This window comes from Anomaloglossus baeobatrachus, chromosome 12 (genome assembly GCF_048569485.1).
Source record: "Anomaloglossus baeobatrachus isolate aAnoBae1 chromosome 12, aAnoBae1.hap1, whole genome shotgun sequence".
NCBI classification, from domain to species: Eukaryota; Metazoa; Chordata; class Amphibia; order Anura; family Aromobatidae; genus Anomaloglossus; species Anomaloglossus baeobatrachus.
Window position 1 is genome coordinate 126,583,961 of NC_134364.1, and position 14,988 is coordinate 126,598,948.

Genomic DNA, 14,988 nt, shown 5'->3' on the forward strand with positions numbered 1-14,988 from the left:
CCCCGTCCTGACCATTCTCCAAAGCCCTTCTCCTTTTGACCGTTCTCTGCCGGCCGCTCATGCAACTGCTCATTTGTAGAGATGACTGAACCCGTGGAAGTTCGGATCTATCTGAACACCGGGCCTCGGGTTCACTCATCTCTACTCGTGTCTGACGCTACGAGGGGCTCTCGCCATGCTGGGGATGTGCAGGATGTTACGGGTTTATGTAGAATCAGTGACAGCAACACTCATTACTTCCACAGCGACCCTTCACACTTTGGCCGGTGAGAGTAACTCCCTACACTTTTAGGATGAGACCCTACGGTGCCATAATGGGCGCCATTATTGTGTCTGGGGATGTCCGGTGCACGCTCCTGGACTTGCCTCAGTTATAACATGATGGAGAGGGCTCGCAGTGTAACGAACGCTCACAAATCCATCCATGCCATACATCACACACAATACAGACACAACAAAATGCGGATCGTTCTTATTTTATATAAATAGATATTAAATAATTTTGTGCATTTTAACAATAGAAAAAAAAAGGACAATTATATGAAACCATCATCGCTAAATCACAATATGAGGATTGGTCTGACCCTTCCAAGACCTGAGACCCTGAGATCTGAGGCTGCAGACCGCACCGCGTGGGCAGACGGCGGTTGCCCTTGATAGGAGGGTGGTGTCTGATCATGTGCGGCATGGGAGTGGCGCTCAACGCATTAGTAGTGTCCTGCTCTACGGTGGAGGTTGCTTCTGGTTATGCTTTCAGTAATTTTATGCTTTGGATCAAGGTTTATGTTATGTTTACTAGATCTGGCTTTTCCATATGCTACCATACATGACGGCACCGCGTTGTCTCAGTGCGTCGTTTTGTGTGGTCACATGACACCAGCCGCACCGCCATTGAAGTGTGATTATCTCATATTAATTATAACCAGTGTCTGGCTGGTGGATCTGTCTCCAGTTTACAGTGCAAAGCATTGTGGGTCACTAAGCTAAGACATGTGGCACAGCATCTGCTGCACAGAAAGCTCGGGAAGGTGGTGGCGGTGGCGGGCTCTCTTGTCATGAGTCCTAGAGATCATCTCTATAGCCTTAATTGTGGGAATATCCCATCTGCTGGTGGCTCAGGCGGTATGACTCTTCTGATGGGACCATATGGACCATCTATAGGCTTCAGCTGAGGAGGGGGTGGTAAGTGGGATCATATGTCTTTCTATTGGTGTGGCTGTCCAATACATATGTCTAGTTGGGGATAACTAACTTTATGTTGGATTTCGAGAGCTGTTGGTTGGACCTGTAACCATAATATCAATGTTTTGCAGTTTTCCGGGCGCCCTGTACCATATTTGGCTAATATAAAAGAATAAATACATAAATAGAATAGGATGTGTGCACAACAGGCCGGACTGTACCGAGAGCCGTAGGGAGCCTTTGGTCGTTCCTTGTTGGAGACACCCATTTTATAGACTTTTGGCCAAGTTGTGTGCCCTTATGTTAACTCAGAACTTTCTAGCTACATACTGTATTTTGGTAATGTTAGCACCATTATGTCCCAAGAAACAGGATTCACTTGTATCCAACTTTAGTCTTGATTACATTACATTAAGTCATGCTGGGATTGTGGGATAGAAACAGTCTGCAGCACCTCCGATGTCTGAAGAGACAATCTATAATCTAATAGACATTGTATGGGAGAAGCACCATGGGTGAGGCTCCCATATTATATGGTAGACCTCATGAGGTGAGGCAACTATGTTGTATGTAGGCCTTTTCAAGTGGGGACCCCATGGTTTTTGGTAGACCTTGTGAGGTGGGGCCCTCGTGTTGTATGGTAGACCTCGTGAGGTGGGACTTTACAGTAGCAAAGCTTCCAATTCTATCAAAACACCCGATGAGAAGGTAAAACGTTTCCGACATCAGCAATCCTTCTCAAGTATCTATGACTAGGCACCTTTCAGGTTTCTCAAAATATCACCTTTCATCAACCTACCATTATTCCTCAGCCCCATGCCCTTCTTTAGTGAATAGCTAGTAGCGCTCTCAGGGCTTTGCTTTAAAGGTTTTGGTATCGACCTATTTTATCCTATATATTTAATGTTCATATTAAATAATTTCAGGTTTCCAGACCCTACTTCTCAGTCCTCCATGAGGAATCAACTCCTCAGAACCAGATATCGAAGAGTTTATTGATAAGTCTTTCAAATCCCTCGAGAATTGGTTTGTTCCCTTTCAATTTTTGTTCTGCAAAGAAATGTCCAGAGCAAAGTTGAAGGTCAAAAGGAAGACGTTTTGGAAGAAGCCACCAGTAGTGGACCAGCCATCATAACTGGTTTATTTCTGTATAAGAGTCTCTAAGGCTCTTCTGAGATTTCCGTTGTGAGGCGTCTGTAATGCTGATCACCCATTACAAGTCTTTGGATGATTACATGCTGTGTGAGCCAATATGGCAGAAGTTGCCTTAAATGTGGACCCGGAACAAGGTTTTTGTATCCGAATCGAAGACTTCATAAAACCTTCATTTCCAGCCTAATATAAAAAGGTAAAAGTAAGTGTTTTTTTTGTTTTTTTGTTTGTTTCACTTTTAAGTGTTGCCTATTTTCGGCTGTTTCTTGTCCTCTTCAGGATTTCGAGTATTTGCGCTCTTCGTTTCATCCAATCTTCTACAGGTTTCTTTGGTTGAGTTGCACGTGTGACCGGTTTGGGGACAAAGAAGGTGTACTTTAGACGTGGGGCTCTTTGGTCACTTACGACCAAAGCTTGAATGGTCAAGGACTCTTTCAGGGGTCCACGTCCTATGATAGTCTCAGTGGATTTGATGGCTCCGTTGTATCGTAAGGTCATACCTCCTCCAACGTTGACATCTAGTTCAGATGGCACCAAGTTGTAATTACCATTGAGACTGTAAGTCCCGTCCTGACGTTTCAAAGCCAAGTAAACTCCGTCACTGGTGGAGGATGACCCGCTGTTCTGACGGATCAGGATGTTGGTTGCTCCAGCCGGGATGGTAACCACGTCGTTGTATCCATACCTTAAAAAAAAGAAGCATTTCTTAGATATTGGATAACAACCAATATGATTACATTTACAGTTCTTGCGGGGTATGTCTTGGAAGCTTTCCCAGAACCATGAATGAAAGCCTGGAGGGCATCATGTTAAGCTTTGAAGAAGTCGGTGACCAAGCAGTGACCTACTGAAACCTATGTGGCCCTGACAAAATTATCTAAGAGTAAACAAGACCGTATAAGTAAATTCTTACCGGGGTTTTGTAAAGGAGCCATACGTTTTGGTACAAGCAGAATTGTTTCCTCCGCACACCATGCACTTGTCAAATTTCTTTTTGGAACCAATGACTCGATCACATCCGGCATGGACACATCGCCCCTGAACGCAAACCGAGTTGGACTCAGGAGAACATGGAGTACCATCTGCCACCTGTAGAAGAAAAACAGGCTAGGATTAAGGCTTAGAAATTTAGTAAAAACTATTTTTTTATGACATTGTCGTATACGCCAGTCATGTAAGAGTTGAATCTACTGTTCTACATTGCTGCAAACTCTAAGCCTTCAAGATTGATCGTCATTTTTTTTCTGGATCCTTGATCTGCTTTATTTGGATCTCACGTAAACTATGCAGAATTGTGAACGCAACTCTTCCGGTGACTGAAAAATACTAGAATAAACATTGAACTGGATACTTACTCTTGGCTCTAGCACATAGTAGTATCCCAAAGGTCTGGACTGGCAGGTGAGTTTACACTGATCTTTTTCTGCAATTCCATTATAACGTGGTACCCAGTCCATGGGGGCCGGGAACCCCTTGAAGAGGTCAACTCTGTGGTTGTAGGTGGCACACTGCTGCTCTCTGTAGGTCAGAGCTGCAATATTAAGAGAATATTGGTCACCTTTCTATCATTGATTCACATTCGACACCATCTACATCAGTCCATCCGGATACTTTACAAAATGTTGGCTCGTAGGTCAGGTTTTACTCACCGTTGCCAGTGGGGCACTCCTGGGTATTACAGGATCGATATTGCGTCCTTTTCCCCTCACAGTATTTACCCCCATTTCGTGGAATGGGCTTGTTGCACTCACGGTGAGAAAACTGCACTCCACCCCCACATGTCCTGGAGCATTCTCCGTATTGACCCCAGGAGCCCCAGCCACCATTTACTGGAGTCTGCCAGAAGAAGAACAGCAAATATTAAATTTTATACTTTGATGTTGCTGTTCTCGTTATATACAGTCACTAGGAGTACTTACGTTAAAAGCTTTCATCTCCACCCGATTGATACATTTGCCATTCATGCAGGTTTTGCCCACTCCACATTGGGTGCCATCCGCCCATGGAAAATGCTTAGTTTGGCACATAAAGTGGCCATCTATCCTGCCTGTGCACCACAGAGATGAGCAGGGAGTGTGCAGGTTGGGACAATGACGAGAATCTGGTCCAAAAGTCAGCTGGCACTGACGATCCGAGTCATAGTCGTTACCGGGGAATGGAACTGGTAGTCGAAGTGGAGCATGGGGCTTGTCCAAAAGACAATGGCCTGGAAGGTAAAGAAGCAGAGCTTTCTCAGCCATTGTAATGAGATTGGTGCCATAAATTTCCATTAACGCCACTATGGTGTAGATGACGTTTGAGCTGTTATACTTACCATTGCCATTGTCCAAAAAGTCGGTGATGAACTTGGCACTGCAAGGTGACCACAGCTCCTCGGGGTCTACGTAGGACATGACTGGAGCCATCATGTGTCTGGTATTGCTTGCTGGGCGGTTGAGATCGACGCACGGTTTGGAATTGTCGTGAAGCATGTTGAACACGTGTCCTGTGGTCGATAAGAGTCAAAACTTTACCATGAACTCTGGGAAATCGTCAGCTAAGATAAGATTTGGCAGCAACGTAGTCAGTGATTGACCTTCGTAAACTTACCAAGCTCATGTGCCGCGGTAAATGCAGACTGCAAGCCGTCATCTTCCACAATGGAGCAGCTGCGTGATGGATCACAGACCGTCCCGACATCGGCCATCCCCAGCGTGTCGCAGGTGGACAGTCCACAGAGGTTCTGTTAACATTGCATTGATTCATTATTTCGCATCCAGAGCTTAATTCATTGTTCTGCAGAGCTACGTTAACAGTTTTTATAAGTTCTCACTGCTGCCCTCTTCTGACCACGTGTGGATGAGACTAATACTCCAGCGTGGCAACCAATAAAACTGTAACTGCAGCTCAAGATGTGACCGGAGTATAAGTCCTATTGGCAACTTACCTGTCTGGTAAAGAGTATGGCTGTGTCAAAGTGTTCAGAGTCGGAGTCATTGGGCTTGTTCAGACCTTTCTGCCACTCGCAGAAGTTCCTTAGCATCTCGGCAGCATTGGTAGTCATCTTCAGTCCACCGTAGTTGTTAGACTTGTCGGCCCGGCCTATGACTACCAGCCGCGTCACCACTACGTTAACTGGGTTCTTCAAACTTGGGTGGCGGAAGAATTTGGCTGCGGCTGCCATGACTGTCAGGAGGTACCGCTTCAGGCCTGCGCCATGGAAAGTTGCCATCGTCTCGTCTGCAACCACCAGGGTCTCCACGTAGCGAGGGACAGATGCAAAACGCTACAGAAAAAAAGAAGCAATTAATAAAGTACATATGTTACGAAAGCAATGTCCACCCTCTTAGAATGTATATTCTATTTCTGAGTGACAACTAATATGGATTACACAGGGTTTGGCCATGATTGATCTCCTATAGGTGAAATTCCCTTTGAAAACATCATCCCCTTTAACTCAAGAAACCTTGTCTTGGCCTGGCAAGGGTTACAAGGAGATTTGGAGAATGGACAGATATGTCACTGACATGAATGCCACACAAGTAGTCCTACACATGGAATATGACTGAGCTTCCAATAAGATATTACATTTGTAGTCAAACCCTCCTTAGAAGACTTCAAAACCTTGTCTTGGCCTCCCCTGTGCCGTCGCAGAAAGGCAAGGGTTACTAGAAGACTTGGAGAATAGACAGATATTTGGAGAGCAGATAATGGGAACACAGAGAGCACATGAGTTATGACTGTAGAAAGGCCTTAATCCCAAGAACTTGTAGGAGAGGGGGCAGGGGCCTCATATTTACGCCTGGCCCTTACAGCTTCATGCATAAGGCTGACATCACCACTGACGCTTTTCTGCTGTCTTTGCGATATTGTATAAGTCATCGTCTACGCTCAACGTCGGATGTCACCCAAATATTAGTGAGCCGGGATCTCCTAATACCAATCCATCCTCCAGTGTTATATATATTTTTTTACGATGACAGCTTCCTGGAAATACCGGCTGCTTATATTCGTGTCTTTACAAGGCTTGCGCAAATCTCGAAATGTCTTCGCCACGTGTTACGTAAACACTGCGTAATGTGTGGGATGGAGGACAGCTGATGGGTACGGGACGTACTGGTCCTCCTGGAATCCCCCTCCAAATCTCTGCTGTGTTTCATGTCACTCAGCTTGGATTTATATTTCTTGGAAGGATACGTTCTCTGATGTGGCCATTACCTAGAATGATCAGGACGGCTCTTTTCAAGTTACAGCCAAGATACAGCATAGTCTGAGAAAATGTAGAAGACGGTGAATGAGGCCTTGAGTGGCCGAGCTGGAGATCTTATCGATACGGTACAGTTACCCAGACAAAAGGCTCGTAGGGACTTATTTCCTCTCCGACTCCCTTTCATTTCCTCGAAGGCTCCTTATCCCATTTACGCGGCATTGTCGCTCATCACAGGATTTTCTGGGTCATTGGCCCTGGATGATGTTCACCTATTGAGCATTGTACGGGAACTCTACCCCTTCCTTCAAAATGTACAAAGAAAACATTCATTCATTCCTCGTCAGGGCGGGGGGGTATAGGTTGACTGAGTAAGCAATCATACATCGGACCCTCGTGTTTGGACCCCATGGTGAGTGATGGCTGGCAAATCTCCACGCTATAGTGTTGTGCCAGTACAAGAAAAAGGTCTACCACCATTCCGCCATGCCACAAAGCCCGTAGTATGCCGTACCTGCCAACACATAACATATACCCCTCTGTTGTCTGGGTTGCTTGTTTGGTGGACCACCATGATACATGCTCTGTCACCAGTATAGCTCTCTGCCCCTTCATGCTTGTTTTTTCTACTATACAAGGCACTTACTAACTGCCATAGAAGAGACTTTTTCTACACGTTACGCAGACTTGTCTCCATGCTCTATAGGAGAATAGGGCATAAAGATCTCTAGGGATCAAAGAAAGATCCTAGATGACCTCTACTCGGCAAACAATAAGGATCAGCTAAGGAAGTGGGTCTGATTTGAAGCAGGCAGGAAGGAGTTAGCAGAACCGGGAAGGACATGGGTAACTTGGCCTCATCGCATGTATTTTTTGGAATTGCTCCGCTAGAGCCGAGAGTTCTCCTTCATAATGTCAGATTATTGGGAGACGACCAACAAAGTACAACATTGGTCGGGTATCCGATGTCATGGCGGCTAAAGGCGGGGCCCGACTTAGCTGTACTTGTGTCAGGCGCGAGAGTAGAGGTGATAGTCAGCAAATATTACATGTCTGGAAAACCAGGGCAGCTGTGATCTTAGAGGCATGTCTACAAGGTCCCGAGAGGTGCCCTCTGATGGCCAAGTGGTGGACCACCTACCTAAAGGAGTGTTTCCCACGCTACCTCTCCCACCACCACCTGATCATGCGAATGTCAGGGCATAACGGGAGGTCCACAGGTAGAACAACACTGGTGTAGATGATGAATTTGCCCCAACACCCTGTGGCTCTTAAGCTATTCGGGAACTACAACTCCCATCAGGGAGACAGTAGACAGTATCAGAGCAGGGAAAATCCCTCTTGGAACGTATGAGTCTATAATAAGGTTTTTCCTTTTTTGCTCATATATCTGGGTTAAGATGGAAAAAACGTCTTGGTATAGTCTTGCTGGAAAACGGATGATTGTAGGAAAAATAGGTTTGTGGTAAAGGCATTAACCAACGTAACCTTACATTCCTTGGCTCATACCCAGACAACCAGAGACTCCTCAAAGCTGGAGACGTGAACATGTCAGTTTTCCATCTATCGGCCCCCACAATAGGCCCAGACAGAAGTCAGTGGGAGACTTCAATGACTCGGGTTAAGAGCCTTATTTATTGACCGATTCCTTCCTTCCTTCCACGAGTGGGCTGTCAACTGCTGTCCTTCCGTCTGCATCAGCTACCCCAGGAGGCACCCATATTTCTTACTCCAAAAATCTCCAACCTTTATAGAGAGAAAACATTTGGTCTCGAATCCAAACCCTCAGATATAGAACTGACAAGTTATGTCAGGCTGAGGCTAAATTGTAAGAGATTTGCTTGTAGTTCCATATTCTCCCACCTGTAGTCACTGCCTGCCCCAGCCAAGTAATGTATTAATAATGTATCATACTACCCTCTATGTACATGAGAATATAACTGCTATAATACTGCTCCCTATGTACAATATATCTACTATAATACTGCTCCTATGTACAAGAATATAACTGCTATAATACTGCCCCTATATACAAGAATATAACTACTATAATACTGCACCCTATGTACAAGAATATAACTACTATAATACTGCCCCCTATGTACAAGAATATAACTACTATAATGCTGCCCCTATGTACAAGAATATAACTACTATAATACTGCCCCCTATGTACAAGAATATAACTACTATAATACTGCCCCCTATGTACAAGAATATAACTACTGTAATACTGCCCCCTATGTACAAGAATATGACTACTATAATACTGCCCCTATGTACAAGAATATAACTACTGTAATACTGCCCCCTATGTACAAGAATATAGTATAATACTTCCCCCTATGTACAAGAATATAACTAGTATAATACTGCCCCCTATATACAAGAATATAACTACTATAATACTGCCCCCTATGTACAGGAATATAACTACTGTAATACTGCCCCCTATGTACAAGAATATAGTATAATACTGCCCCCTATGTACAAGAATATAGTATAATACTGCCCCCTATGTACAAGAATATAACTAGTATAATACTGCCCCTATATACAAGAATATAACTACTATAATACTGCCCCTATGTACAAGAATATAACTACTATAATACTGCCCCTATGTACAAGAATATAACTACTATAATACTGCCCCTATGTACAAGAATATAACTAGTATAATACTGCCCCCTATGTACAAGAATATGACTACTATAATACTGCCCCTATGTACAAGAATATAACTACTGCAATACTGCCCTCTATGTACAAGAATATAACTACCATAATACTGCCCCCATGTACAAGAATATAACTACTATAATACTGCCCCATATGTACAAGAATATAACTACTATAATACTGCCCCCTATGTACAAGAATATAGCTACTATAATACTGCCCCTATGTACAAGAATATAACTACTATAATACTGCCCCATATGTGCAAGAATATAACTACTATAATACTGCCCCCTATATACAAGAATATAACTATTATAATACTGCGCCTATGTACAAGAATATAACTACTATAATACTGCCCCATATGTACAAGAATATAACTACTATAATACTGCCCCCTATGTACAAGAATATAACTAGTATAATACTGCCCCCTATATACAAGAATATAACTACTATAATACTGCTTCTATATACAAGAATATAACTACTATAATACTGCCCCTATGTACAAGAATATAACTACTATAATACTGCCCCATATGTACAAGAATATAACTAGTATAATACTGCCCCCTATGTACAAGAATATAACTACTATAATACTGCTTCTATATACAAGAATATAACTACTATAATACTGCTCCTATGTACAAGAATATAACTACTATAATACTGCTTCTATATACAAGAATATAACTACTATAATACTGCCCCTATACACAAGAATATAACTACTATAATACTGCCCCCTATGTACAAGAATATAACTACTATAATACTGCCCCCTATATACAAGAATATAACTGCTATAATACTGCTTCTATATACAAGAATATAACTACTATAATACTGCTCCTATGTACAAGAATATAACTGCTATAATACTGCCCCTATGTATAAGAATATAACTACTATAATACTGCCCCCTATGTACAAGAATATAACTACTATAATACTGCCCATATATTCAAGAATATAACTACTATAATACTGCCCCCTATATACAAGAATATAACTACTATAATACTGCCCCCTATGTACAAGAATATAACTACTATAATACTGCCCCTATGTACAAGAATATAACTACTATAATACTGCCCCCTATGTACAAGAATATAACTACTATAATACTGCTCCTATGTACAAGAATATAACTACTATAATACTGCCCCTATGTACAAGAATATAACTGCTATAATACTGCCCTTATATTCAAGAATATAACTACTATAATACTGCTCCTATGTACAAGAATATAACTACTATAATACTGCTCCTATGTACAAGAATATAACTACTATAATACTGCTCCTATATACAAGAATATAACTACTATAATACTGCCCCCTATGTACAAGAATATAACTACTATAATACTGCTCCTATGTACAAGAATATACCTACTATAATACTGCCCCTATGTACTAGAATATACCTACTATAATACTGCCCCTATGTACAAGAATATACCTACTATAATACTGCTCCTATATACAAGAATATAACTAGTATAATACTGCCCCTATGTACAATAATATAACTACTATAATACTGCTCCTATGTACAAGAATATAACCACTATAATACTGCCCCCTATGTACAAGAATATAACTACTATAATACTGCCTCCTATGTACAAGAATATAGCTACTATAATACTGCCCCCTATGTACAAGAATATAACTACAATAATACTGCCTCCCATGGATGGTAATATTTATGAGTATTCCTCCATGAATGCAGTGTATACAGCTCATTACTTGGAATACTCTGTGTATATATTTGTCATCACTTCTAGCGGTTTTGATTCGCTGTCACTTTCTAGTCATTGTGCTCCGTCGTGTATGTACACAGTCATCTGGAGATCAGAGCAGCGCTCGCTGACATATCCTGATAAATCATCTTCCAGATTGTTGGGTCTCATTCTACGGTCGGGTTCCTCTCATCAAACATCTCAGCCTGAACCTCTCATCTCCGGACACGTTCCCATTCAGCGTCTCTGTACACCTGTACAAGCTGATGATGTTTGCCGTGGGACTGGACCCCCACCACACAGGCTGCGAAAGAAAAGGGGCAACAATCCAAGTGCTAAGCAAAGTGTGACGGAATATGTCAAATGTCCGGCAACCCCACGTCAGGGCCGGTGTATAGAATATTGATGGGCTCATGAATGAGGCTCAAAGCAAATGATTCCTGGAACTTTAAGAGGAATGTGGAACAGGTCGGGACAAGGAGCAGAAAGGAGCCTATTTATAATCCGCATCAGATAAGTTACTTATCCTTCTAATACCCAAAGCAGAAATGACGAAAGCTCAAAGTCTATACTGCTGTTATCTCTCAGCCCCTTCCTTATCTTTAGTTACCGAGAATATCATGGAGACCTTATAACTTCCCATCATCACATCGTAATGTCTACATAATAGGATTACATCTTCAGCTCCTCTTCAGCAGTTGCTCCTCATACTTAATTTTTTTTTTCGTTCTGATTAAATATTGATGTAGATTTTTTAACAAGTGTCTCCCCGCCCCTCGTAAAGTTTGTACCACCAATCGTGTGACTTCTCAATAGGTTGTGATAAAATACCGAATATTTATCCGGCTTTTTAGGAGCTGACTGACATTGAGCTCTCTATACGTTTTCAAGGATTGACCTTCCTGAGTCTCCATGTATACATTTATTGCATGATGCCCCCTTCTTCACCATAGGGCAGTGACCCCTTGTGTACACACAAATATGTGAAGGTCTATGACATACCATCAACTATGTTCCTTAAGATTTCCAACCTACTTTTTAGCCTTTGTTGTATTCACATAGATGAGTATTATTACCATTTACATTTTCTCCTTACCCTTTATGTACAACTTCTGCCTATAAAAGATAAACTTTGCCTGCTCTGAACATCATGCATGACGCTCTTCACCCTTTTACGAGGTCCACTGCTGGCAAGCTGCAGATGATCAGTTGCTGTATGATGACCACATTGATGACCGAGGCAGTGGTTGGCACAGCCACCTGGCATCACTCCTATGATGGGTTCTAATCCAACTAGGATTTGGCATAATCTCCCGTTCCCTCCCACATTCAAAATATTTGCTGACAAATTTACTGGCATAGTCTTCTAGGGTATGTGAGGTCTATGGATACACCAACCCATCTAAGGGCAAGATAATTGATCTACAAGACAGGGATGGGGGTCAAAAGCCAAGGTCATTTCAGGTTTATTCCAGAATATTGAAGAACATAGACCCATCACGACCAACCCACTGACTAAGGCTATGGTGGATGTCGTCTGGCAAGAATATTGAAGAACGTAGACCCATCACGACCAGCCCACTGACTAAGGCTATGGTGGATGTCGTCTTTCAGGTGACAACTCCAACATTTTGCCTTCCAAGCCATTAAACTCTATTGATAATTGCCCAGACTCATACCATATGTATATAATATATGTGACAAATGTCATGATCTTACCTTTGATCTCTTTGATGAGGGTGTCCTGTGTTTCCCTGAGTGATTGTTGCCAACAGGTTCTCCTGGCATGCTCATGGACACTTGAGAACCAACGTTGCACATCGGTACATTGCCTTTCTCAGGCACCTTCCTCCGTATGATGTGTGCTCCAACTCCCTCAGCGCTGTTTTGTCCTCCACCTTCCATTGGTTGGATGTGGTATTCTGTCCCTCTGAACTGGAGAACTCCCAAGAGAGATGCTCCATTATAATTCACCGCCGCGATAGATTCCGGGTCATGATTTACAGTACCGGTAAAGTAACTGCCAGATTCGGAAAGACCATTGGCATCTGACTGTCCATTTCTGCCAACGTACTGTACTGTCAAGTCCTCTGAGAGAAAGCTGGGATCTCGCTCCAAATCTAGAACCAATTCTTCACCGAAAGCACGAAATCGGAAATTGAGGTGACTTTCCGAGGATACCTCGATACCATTTCCAGACCAGCCTGGCTGCTCCTGGCGGAAGCTTGAGTTTAGTCTTTCCGGAAACACAATTTCCTCCTTGTAACCGGCTAGAGGTCTCTCTCCAAGAGCAAGAACCACATGTACCCAAGCAGCAGTAACAACACTGAGGCAGAACATGACCATGAAGGAGGACATCTTCATCGTCACCCTGAGAACCTACAAAATGTAAACTTAAGTTGCTAAAAAAAATATCAATCAATTGACTTAAAATCCAACGAACTTACAAAAAAAAGTGCACCAAAAATGATGAACCTGAAATGAGTCCTGAAGTAAAGAAGATGACTCTGTACCCTGTGAAGTGTTCTCCAAAGCTTATTTCATTGGGAGAAAGTCCATCTTTCCATCCTTGGAGTCAATTCTGGGCGTTTTTTTTTTTTTTCTGCTAATAATTTCCTTTTCTTAGAAATTCAAGTTTTGCTGATTTTGTTCCACCTCAAACTTCTTTGCAAAGATATAAAAAAAAGCAAAAAAAAAAAAAAATGAAATCCAGTAATGGAATTAAACTGATAAGATCAGAACCCAGGAATTAATTTTCTTTGCCCAAAAAGCAAAAAAAAAAGTTGGCGTTCTGTTGTAAAAGCGTCTTGGCTGTGCTCCTCGCTGCTCGTTCCTTCCTTTCCCCTCTTGTTCTGTGAACTGACTGATCATTTAGCAGCGGGCTGTATTTAACAGCTGTCTCCGCTGAGCCCAGATTGGCTGGAACTTTTTTTTGTTTGTTTCCTCTCTCTAATCAAAAATTGATGAAGCTCAAACTCTGGGGATAGTTTTTTTTTAAATTTTGTTCATAAATGATGATTAATATCTTGCTCCCTCCCCTACTAATTAATCCCCCACCCAGATAAAGAAAGACCCCTGAATAAAAGTTCTTAAGGTTGGAAAGAGTTAAGCGAGCAATGATCCAGCCCTCCAAGTTCAGAAGGCTGTGGAGAACGATTGAGTCTCGCTTCCAACTTCTGACACAGCTGTTTTAATGTATGTCTGTATTGCTCGTTCCCAGCTTAGTTCTACTGAGCCTCACCCGCCTGTCTCTCCGGTGGAGCTTTTATTGTATTTTTGGATTATTTATCTTTTTTGTCTTCTTTTCCATAACTAGATTGCTTGGTATAGACGGCAGCATGGCATTGACGTTCCTGAAGATCCCTAATGACTCTAGTGATGCCAACTGCTGACACGAAAAACGTGGCACCCGGAGCTTTTGTCTAACTTCCAGTTCTGTCATATTTATCAATAGCGGATAATTTTACAATATTTTGTTCTGGCGTTTTTAGCTAACTATTCTAGATGCTTAACAAGTTTCGAGATGTGTGTCATGGGACATCACTATCTTTCAATTTTTGGGCAATTGTGCCGTAATATGACCTTAATGACCACCATTATTATGTGACCTTTCATGACCTTGTGTCCTGCGCTTCATAAATCTCTAAATTTGTCCATTTTACCTCACTCATGAGCCTTTTCCTTGATATAAACAACCCAAACCCATAACAATGTCTTCATGGCGTGTTACCGAAAACAATCATCCATCCAGCAACATGGTCCTTCAAGCTCTCTGTTACCAAAGATGGTCTTGTACGGCTCCTGGACTCCTCATCTTCCTCATGACCTCCATAGTTTTTCTCCTCTGTAACCGTAAAATGATCCATCGTTGTAGTTCTTGGTCCTAGTTTCTACCACTCACGACAACGTCAAGTCTATGTCAACCAAAATGTCCAGGAAATTTTGGGACCTAATTTTGTGTGGGCAATGTTCTAGTCAACCTTGTCTTGTCCTACATTTTGAATGTTGACAACTAATAGTTGAC

The 14,988-nt window shown here is 42.3% G+C and overlaps 1 protein-coding gene across 1 annotated transcript; it reads right to left on the reverse strand.

Annotated features, from left to right (window-relative positions):
• Positions 1-460: 460 nt before the first annotated feature.
• On the reverse strand, positions 461-13,813 carry ADAMTS4 (ADAM metallopeptidase with thrombospondin type 1 motif 4). The gene is made up of 9 exons (XM_075331185.1): positions 12,684-13,813; positions 5,261-5,599; positions 4,924-5,056; positions 4,649-4,819; positions 4,254-4,540; positions 3,984-4,170; positions 3,690-3,865; positions 3,248-3,423; positions 461-3,019 (listed from the first exon to the last, which is right to left on the reverse strand). The coding sequence occupies exons 1-9, from the start codon at positions 13,326-13,328 to the stop codon at positions 2,584-2,586; spliced, it is 2,550 nt and encodes an 849-aa protein (XP_075187300.1). The 5' UTR covers positions 13,329-13,813; the 3' UTR covers positions 461-2,583.
• Between the last annotated feature and the right edge of the window lie 1,175 nt (positions 13,814-14,988).